Genomic DNA, 10,188 nt, shown 5'->3' with positions numbered 1-10,188 from the left:
GTTCGCTACCCAGTTTAGATCAGGACGCTGTACAAGTACCCCCTACACCAGTGAACAGCCCCATTGGGTCAGTACAAAGGCTAGCTCCACTCTCGATGGCCAACACCCCACGAAATTCAATGCAAGCACTTCCTACACCCACGAACACCCCCACAGGGTCAGTACAAGGTTTTGCCTCACCTTCGAGTCCTAACACTCCCCAAGATTCAACACAAGTACCTCCTACACTCAAGAGCAACTCCCTAAAGTCAGTACCAGCGTCCGCCCCGCCCTCTGTATCCAACTCCCCCCGAGGTTCCATACAAGGCTTTGCTCAGGTCTGGAACACTTCTCGAGTGTCAGTATCGCAGTCTCCCCTGCCCTCCACGCCCAGCTCCGCCCGGGGATCCGTACAAGAAACTGCTTGGCTCTCGACCTCTACTCAAGTGAGGTCAGGGTCTGCTCCGCCCTCCTTGACCTGCTCCCCCAGGGGATCCATACAAGGATCTGTTCTATCAGGATCCGCCCCGCCCTCAGTGCCCGGCTCCCCCCTGGTATCCGGATCAAGATCTTTTACTCCTCTGGACTCCCCTGAAGTGGGAAGACCAGGGTCTGCCTTGCCCTCGATGTCCGGCTCTCCCAGGGTATCAGTATCAAGAGCTACTCTGCCCTTTTCCTCCCCTGGAGTGTCAATACCAGGGTCCGCTCCGCCCTCTGAGCACGCCTCCCCACAGTTATCTGCACAAAGATCTGCTCCGCCCTCGGGCTCCGTCGGAGTGCCAGTACAAGGGTCCGCTCCACCCTCAGCTGGCCGCATTCTACCCACGCCCCCGAAGAGCAGCAAGCAGAGCATGGCGAGTCGGGAGAAGGCGAGTATTGCCGGCCACATGTTCGACGTAGTCGTGATAGGAGGCGGCATCTCAGGTTAGTGCACCATATTGGTCATCTGAGGGGCCCTAGCCGGCCTGGAGTGGGGTTACTGCTGGTGGCGTTTGGAAGGTCTGTCATGCACCGGGAGAGTGTCACAGATCCTGCGAGGTGGAAGTGGGGGTTGGGGCGGCTTTGTTTGTGATATGTTCTAGGGGAGGAAAAACCCCACAATTTTACTATGTACTAATATTAAATGCTAAAATGTCATTTGCTCGCATTGTGAAGTTATATTTAGCACGTTATATGGATTTTCTCAATGCTTAGTAGTTCTATGAGGTGCTGACTTTACTCATCCCCATTGTACAAGACCAGGAATCTAAGGGTTGAAGAGTTTCAATAACTCTCCTGAGATCAAATCACTTAGGTGGAAGTGTCTGAACCCGGTCCTCCAGTTTAAGATTCCCTAATTCCTGAAGTGATTGCTGTGCTTCACTGATTTCACATCCTTTGCCTAAAGCAAAACATCAGCAAAATGGGTTTTTGTAGTACTGAGGTAGTAGTAGTCTGTGCTTGAAGCAGTTTTTGTTTCTGGGTGTTTTTTTTTTTTTTTCTTTAGAAAGTGTGGTAGATGAAGTGGAAGGTGGCAGAAATGTTCAGGGAAAGGTAACCTACTCCTATCAGTTTTTAGAATTTGCAGGATGGTGTAGAGTATTTTATTGCCCCAAGGGAATCCTTTTTAGATGGAAGCAGGGCCCAAGAGAGAGATGGATCTGCTGTGTCCTTTTTTTCACTAAGGGATCCCACTGCCTGAATCCTGCCTTGTGATGAGCCTACCGGCTTGGAGGGCCTGGATTTCTGGGTCCTGGCTGACTGAGTGAGTTTTTTCAGTATTTTCCTGGAAGCCTCACCATGATTGATTTATTAAATTATCACTTAGGCTGTTCTTTTTGGTAAAATGTTTTCAGTTTAGGAATTTTATTTCAGCCTTAGCTAGAATCAAACCTTCCCTCCACCCCCAGAAGTATTAATAATTTCTGCAGGACCTGAAATTAAAGGAGCCATTTTTATGTATGTTTCTTTTGAGGAAGCTCTGAAAAATACTTGCAAGTAAATATTGACTAGGTCTATTGAGAATAAATCAACAATTTTAATCCCTAGTGCAGAGATTAGCATAGCATGAATTGTTGGTTTGACAGGTCCAGCCAGTGCCATCAGAAAACATGCATATATATTGTTTTTATCTGCCGAGAAAAGCCGAAAAGCCGAGCTTGATAAAGAGTTAGAAAAAAGGAATGTTTTCCTGGGTCATTCACTTATGTGTTCATTCCCTCAACAAACACTTGTTGAATGCCTGCAATGATGGGACTGTTGTTTCCAAACACCTGAACCTCCTAGACAAGAAACAAGATGATAGAGTGTTGTATAAATCGATTAGTTCTGTCTCCTCTCCCATCTCCACACACCCATCCATAGTCCACAATTCTGTATTCTTCCTGGGCTTTTCTTCTCTTTTTCTTGTTTTAAACTCCAGTGTTTCTTAGGAGGGTTTTTAGTATTTATTTTTCCTTAATCTGATAGATAACCTGCTCTTTCTTTTGTTCCACACTTTTCTCCTGTACTTGGTCACTGCCAGAGGTAGGTTTACCAGGTAGCTGTTAAATGCTTAGGCCTTTTTGCCCTTGCAACCACATATCCTTTCTGATTTTCATTCAAAGTAACCAATTTCAAACTGAATTTTGTATTCATAATGTTTCTCACTATTAATTATTAATTTGATCTTTTTCATTTGGGGAAGTAGAGGGCATTTCTTACACAGTGGTTCACAGTCCTATCCAGAGATCGGCTTACTGTCCACCAGTGACAGTGGAAAAGGCAGTTGGTTTTCTTTCATTTGTAAGATCCACGGGATTTTAAAACCAAAACTGACCAAAAACATTGTTTTCCATCTGTTGTGACTTTCCACATTATCCACAGCTAAAATGAATGTAGATGCAAGTCTGGCTCCTGAGAAAACCCTAGACATAAACCAGGCATTCTATGAGCGATGAAAATTATCACTTTTCAAGCAGTCTTGAGAACTCAGAAACAATATCTTTGTGTATGTGTGTTTAGCAGTAGTGTATAAGTTACTTACTCTTTCCTGGGTCACGTTTAAATGCTTTTCACTCTGATATACTACTCACACACTGATAATAGATGGCCAAGACTTGGAATCTGCAATGTTATACCTCTTACGTAACAAAATATCTCCTAGAAGAATACAAGTTCTAAATAAAATTATTCAAAACCAATCCATATTAACAGAATTATTCTTTATATTTGTAACTGCACAAGGAACAGCAACATCTTAATATGTTCCCTGACTTTGTTGGCATTTAAAAAATATAAAATAGAGCATTCTTATAGTCATAAATTATCTTTTTCTGTCCACCTGCCAATTAAATATGGGCGCATGGTGAGCTGCAAACTACAAGGTCAGTGGTTCGAGTCCACTAGTTGTTCCACAGGAGAAAAATGAAGTTTTCTGTTCCTGCAAAGATTTGCAGCCTCAGAAACCCTATACAGGGTTGCTATGAGTTGGAACTGAGTCAGTGACACTAACAGCAACCCATTAAATAATTTGGTACATGGTATTAGTAGTTAAGAGTGAAAACAAAACTTGTTCATTTGTAAGTAATATAATGGTATCTTTAATATGCTTTGGTCCTTACCTAGCATCCATCATCTATCACCCTTTCTTTTGAAACTCCTTGCATGTTTTTTGTGACAATGCAGGATTTGGAATTTTTACCCCATACTGACTGCCCCTCTTTTATTCCTTTCATTGTGCTCATATTCTTGTGAACTTGTAGTGTTGAAGTAGCCTCAAGGTTGAGCTATTAATCCCTTTTGGGCTCTTATGCACTCTCCCTCTCTGTTTCTCATTTTATGGCTTCAGCCTTTCCCTTGTAAGTAGAAAGTGCTCAAGTCTCTAGTTTGAGTTTTTTTTCTTTCTCTCAAACCCCTGTCCCATAGCTTACCTACTCCCAGATGTTTCACATTTGAATATCTTTTTCTCACTGTAGATTCACCATGTCACTAAAACAGGGGTGGGGAACCTATTTTCTGCCAGGATCCACTTGGATATTTATCACATCATTCGCAGGCCATAAAAAAGTTATCAACTTGAAAATTAACCTATATTTGGTCAAACATTTAATGAACTCACCCCTAAGGCGATGGTTGGAACTGTGTTTGCCTTGGCAGGGCCAGACTGAATGATTTCCCCACATGGTGCTGTGGGTTAATGCGCTAGACTGCAAAGTCAGTTTGAACTGCAAGGTTGGTGGTTCAGGCTCACCAGTCACTCCTTGGAAACCCTCTAGAGGGTCGCTATGGGTCGGAACTGACTCGGCGGCACTTAACAACAACAACAACAACATCTTAAAGCTACATTATCCTTCAAAAGTTTCTCTTCCTCAATTTCTTAACTCTGTTCTTGGCATTACTTTCCTTTCCATCATTTAACACTTCCTTTTCTCTCTTCCATGCTAGGCTCCTCACTAGATTCTCCTAACTCCTTTTGGTTATCTCTTCTCATTGCCAGTGCTCGTCCACCCCTAGGATAAACCTTTGACCCGTAAGCTCAGTGGCCACCATTGAGTTTGACCTCTCCCTTTGTGTCTATCATGCAGTGTTCACCCAGACTTAATTTTTCTTAAATAACTCCAGACTTCTACTCTGGACCTTCAGTGATCTATTTATTACCAGCGTCTCAAACTACCACCATACACACTCAATGATCTGTCCTTGCTTTTTGGACTGCTGGCATTCCCCGCTATTTCCCATCATGGAACCAGGCTTTAATCACGCTGTTTCCTTATTGTCAGTGTCATTCCATGATTACATATTTTTAACTGTATGCTCTCTTTCCTATTGTTTTTATTAATGTGGAAGTGCTTCTCTGACGATTTCTATCCTATCCATACTTTAATACGTGGTTGAAGACCCTTTTCTTGATCACTCTGGCTCCCTTGGATGTTTCTCTCCTCTTTAAGAGCTTGTAATCAGTACATCCCAATTCACACTTGGTTTTTATTTCTTTTTAAACATAATTTGTTTTATTTTGTGTTGTTGTGTACATGCACAGCAGAACATCATACACCAGTTCAACAATTCTACATGTATGGAAACCCTATCCAGAGTCAGAACTGACTTGACAACACTTAACAACAACAGCATGTACTATTCAGTGACATGGATTACCGTCTTTGAATTTTGTAACCATTTTCACCCTCCTGTTTTGAATTGTTCCTCCCCTATTCACATAGACTCACTGCCCCCTAAGTTTCTATTTCTTGGCATTATGTCAAGTATGTTGTTGTTGTTGTTCAGTGCTGTAGAGTCAGTTCCAACTCATAGCAAGCCTGTATAGGGTTTCCGAGGAGCAACTGGTGAATTTGAACCACCAACCTGGCAGTTCAAACTGACCTTGTGGTCGAGTGCTTATCTTACAGTGCCACACCAGGCATATCAAGTATAGTGGTTCAGTATCTGACTTTAGATGCTAGTTCTCACTTATAAGCCAACAAATGACAGAAAAGCAGCAGTATGAGATTTTAAAATCTGCCTTTAAGACTCTGAAATGACTCTCTTTAGGGACAGGGGATTAAAAAAAAGGAAAAGGGGGGAAAAGCACAGCCTTGGGGGACAATGGATACTTCCTTCATAGATCTGTTTGGAATTCCAGCGTCTTTGGGCCAAAGGGGTTTTAAAAAGCAATCTTAAAAAAAAAAGAAAAAATAATTTAAAAAAAAATTTTTTTTAAAGGCAGTCTAATCTTATCACCTAAGATTTTAATCTTTTTGACAACATCTCCTTGGTGATTTTCTGACTATATCTTTGAACATGTCCAGGGAACAAGAATGAATGCTCATAGAAGCAGCTGTGATTCTGTTCAAGCATTTTGAGAACCTCTGTCATATCCTGAAGGAGCCTTGGTAGCGTATTGGGTTACAATCCAGGTGAAGAAAATGAGACTTTTTGCTCCCATAAAGATTTACAGCCTCGGAAACCCTATACAGGGTCACTCTGAGTCAGGACTGACTCCATGGCACACTACCACCACCACCACAATGTTGGTTAGATCACTGAAAAAGAGGGGCTTTGTCCTTGTGGAAGAAGTAACCAAATGGACCAATAACTGACACTGTTAAGTGCCATCGAGTCATTTCTGACTCATAATGACCCCTATATAGGGTTTCTGAGGAGTGACTGGTAAGTTTGAACTGCCCAAACCAACCTTACAGTCCAGTGCATTATATCACAGTGCCACACCAAGACTCCATTTACTAATGGCGTGGATATGAACAAAGAGCTGGAACCTTAAGAGGTAAGTGGAATTTTAACAGGTAAATCTAAGAGAATGGAAAAAAAAAAAAAAAAAGCATTCTAAATTGGAGAGACCAGAGGAGCACTAATGCATAGTCACGAGGGGACGAGCCACACATAGGCAGTGCTTAATTTAAGCCCATGATGGCAGTCTAGGGAATGAAAATCACTGCCTAATGTGACTCCAGGGACAGGAACCCAGGAGGTATTAATATGACTCTTATGTGCTGCATCTGCTCATGATTTTTGTGTCTGTGTGGACTGTGGTCATTGAGCACTATAAAATCCCTTAGTCACGATGCTGCATGGTCTTGAGGGAATAGAGAGATTTGGGGGTTTGTATTTTTAAATTCAATTTCAAGTTTCATGTACAAAGAGTTAACACTGTTGTCTAACCAATGTTGTTTGTTGTTGTTAACTGCTATGGAGTCAGTTGCAACTCATAGCAACCCTGTGTCATTTCCAAGGAGCCACTGGTAGGTTTGAACCTCCAACGTTGCAGTGAGCTTGTTTAACACTCCTATATATTTTGTCCACAAGCCGAGCTCAACTAAAAGAACCACAAGCACTAACCACCCATAACTTGATGCTGTTTGAAATCCATACAGATTGAATCCTTCTCATTACCCAAGATAGAAAAACCATTTTGTAAGAAGAGTGACTAATGTTTTGAGTTCCGACAATGGAGTTCACAACATACCACAATTTCCCTTTTTGCTGAAATATATCATTCATCAGCATCATTTCTGCTAGGACCGCTTTCGGCATTTTTAACCAAGAATTTGGCAGCAGGTACTGTGTGATTTTGTGGTGATTAAGGAAATTTTACATTAAAAAAAAAATGCCACTTATTTTTACTGCCTTAGTTATTCAAATACTCTGTGGTTCAGAGCAGGCTTAGCATTAAGTTTAGGTCTTTAGGATAGTTCCTTGCCCTCATATATTTATTTTCTCAAAAATGAGCTAAGATTCTTTTACTTTTTTAAACTCTCATATATAACAAAAAATGCTTATTTAACATTTATGTAGGTTCCAATTTTTTGAAATCTTCAAAATAAATGAGCTTTTGGGTTTAGCTGACATTTAATGGGTAATTTTAGCATTTAGCCAATACTGATTGATTTGAATTTATACATGATCCTCAGCTTATATAAAAATATATTTAATAATAGATCTAAGTATAATATAGTTGTGTGGACCACAGGGAACAATAATTGAGAAAAAAAATGTGAAAACCTGCTATTGCTGAATATTGGGTCATCTAATCTTACTACAGGTGTGGTTTATACATATTTAGATTGCCAGTATTTCGATTCAGATGTGCCCAGAAAGACTGAGGTGATTTTATAGTTTTATATCACATATATAGGCTTGTAAAAGTGCCCAACCCTGTGTTAAAGGAAGTATAAAAACCCAATGACTAAAGAATAAACTTGAATGTATGAGATAGATAAATTTCATGACAGTTTATTTTTATTTTGTTTGAGTGATTAGAACTTCACAAAATAAATCAAAAGACACTTACATTTTCTAAATGTGAACATAATTGTTAGGACTATATTTTCCTCCTTCTTGTGAAAAACATTTTATATTTTTACCAGCAATTTATGTTTCCCTTTGGGCAACCAATTCCTGTTAGGCTATAATCTAGCGTTGTTATTAGGGCAATTTAAAACAGGTCTGCTAATTTACTCCAGAAAAATTGGCCATCGAAAACCCTACAAAGTACACTTCTACTCTTACACATGAGGTCACCATCAATTGAATGGAATCTATAGCAGGTATTTTTACTGGTCAAGTTTTTGTATAGCAGTTTTGTCATCTGTAAAATTAGGAGGTTGGATTAAGTTAGCGTGCTTTGCGAAGGTCTTTTTCTTCAGCTTTCTTTTTGAGGCTCCTCTTCAATAGTGTTTTCCTTCTGTGCTACATTCTGGAAATAGTTTGCATTATCTCTCATCTTGATACCCTATACTATCCGAAATCAGAGTCCGGGTCTCTCCATGGCTGCTCATTCTCACCTTTCCCATCATTTCTCCGAGCCTTTCCTTACAAGCCCTTTTCTAGTTGCTACGCTTGTGTTGTGGTGCTGTAGGATCAGTACTGGGCTGCTAACTACAAGGCCGACAGTCCAAACCCACCAGCTGCTCCTCTGAAGCCCTATACAGGGTCACTATAAATTGGAACCGACTAGACAGCACTTAACAACAAGGCCAAAATAAGCAAGACCCCAGTTTAGAATTACATTTAATTGATCGATTAAGTAAGAGTGTCAATAAGAACATAATCAAATGCTAAGCTTTGATAGTTGAATTAATTACATAATAACCCTATTTAACGTCACAGAATTACAGCCTTTAAGGGAATAAAGGGACTAAAGTGGAGGCTCAGAAGGGTTAAGTGAATTACCTAATCAATGCCTTATAACATTCTAAGCATCAGAGCTTGACCATGAGTCAAACAATGGCTGGTAGGACAGTGGTATTTCATTACCCGCCTCAGTGAACTTGCTGTGTGAGTTTACTCATAGAACGTCAGTGAGGCTTGATGTACAAGGAGAAAAAGAATATGATTTCCCAACTTTATGAACGTTGATACTTTTCCTCAGGACATCGAGAGGACTACTGTTCCGTAAAACATTCCAGAAAACCATTGTTTTAAACTACAGCCCTTCCCAAGAGTATAGAATCTGAGTACAGCAGTATGGAGCAATGGCGGCTTCTTTTAAATTTCCATGAAATAATGGAGCAAATAATGAAATAAAGAGTAATTCCCTAACTTGGGTGAGATCTGTTTTTATCTAAAGTGAAGATGAATGCTGAACAATAATCAAATAAATTAGGACTGTCTAGACAACCACTCTGTCGAATTCAGGACAAATTGAAGTTAATTGTTAGCTTTCGTGTGTTTATTTGAGACAGCGTTGTCTTTTGAGCTTATAAAGAGGATTAGACGATTTGGCATTTTCAAAAACAATTATGTCTCTGAAAAAAAGTACAAAATACAGATGAAGATAGATTGAGAGAAAGAGGAAAGAGAGAGAAATTAAATGAATGAATAAAGGATTGTACAAACAGGGGACAGGTTTATATGTATTCTCTGTTTTCTTCTATTACAAAGCACAATATTCGTTCAAACTCCAGAAAATACACTAGTAGTATTGAGAATCTGCTGACTCACTAGACATAAAGGTTGAAATGACATGGCACTCTATCCTTGTTAGTTTTAATTAGTTTCTTGCGTTAAGTAAAATCTAAGTGGTATTGGAAATGTCCTTGTTGCCCTCATCCAAATAGCTTGGGCTTGTTTCTTTTAGTATATAGTTCTTCTCTTAATTGAAACACACTTATGTACATTGTCTACAAAACGTTAGAGACGAAAAGATAGAGAATACATTTCTGTCCCCAAGAAGTTCATAACACACATTTAGCTCATTTAGATGTCTCAAACTTAATGCATTTAAACTGGCTATTTCTCCATAACTCCCTCTTGGTTGTTAAATGCCATTCAGTCAGGCCCTACTCATAGTGAACCTATGTGCAACAACGAAACACCGCCCAATCCTGTGCGTCCTCACTGAGCCTATTGTTGCCCCCATTGCGTCAGTCCATCTTGTTAAGGCTCTGTCTCTTTGACTTGATACTGTACCAAGCCTGATATTCTTTCTTTCTCAGGTACTCATCTCTCCTGAACACATTTCCAAAGTACATCATCGCTTCTAAAGAGCATTTTGGTTGTACTTCTTCTAACACAGATTTTCATGTTCTTCTGGCAGTCTCTAGTTCATTCACTAATTTTCTCCAATGCAAAGGCATCAGTTCTTCATCGGTCTTATTAGTTGTCCATCTTTTAAATGCATATGGCATATGAGTTAACTGAAAATACCACATGTGGGTTGGATCGGGTGTACCTTTGTCCTCAAGGTGAAACCTTTGCTTTTCAACACTTGAAAGAGGACTTTTTTTTTTTTTT

General features: G+C 40.0%; 1 protein-coding gene across 1 annotated transcript in view; it reads left to right on the top strand.

Moving 5' to 3' along the window:
- Positions 1 to 830: 830 nt before the first annotated feature.
- MAOA (monoamine oxidase A) overlaps positions 831 to 10,188 on the top strand; it is an 84,305-nt gene continuing 74,947 nt past the window's right edge. Inside the window, exon 1 of the mRNA XM_006864293.1 lies at positions 831 to 903. Within this exon, the coding sequence (XP_006864355.1) occupies positions 831 to 903 (73 nt within the window). The remainder of the gene's footprint in view (positions 904 to 10,188) is intronic.

The sequence above is a fragment of the Chrysochloris asiatica genome, unplaced genomic scaffold, assembly GCF_000296735.1.
Source record: "Chrysochloris asiatica unplaced genomic scaffold, ChrAsi1.0 scaffold00062, whole genome shotgun sequence".
Taxonomy (NCBI): Eukaryota; Metazoa; Chordata; class Mammalia; order Afrosoricida; family Chrysochloridae; genus Chrysochloris; species Chrysochloris asiatica.
This window is presented reverse-complemented; position numbering and strand designations above follow the sequence as displayed.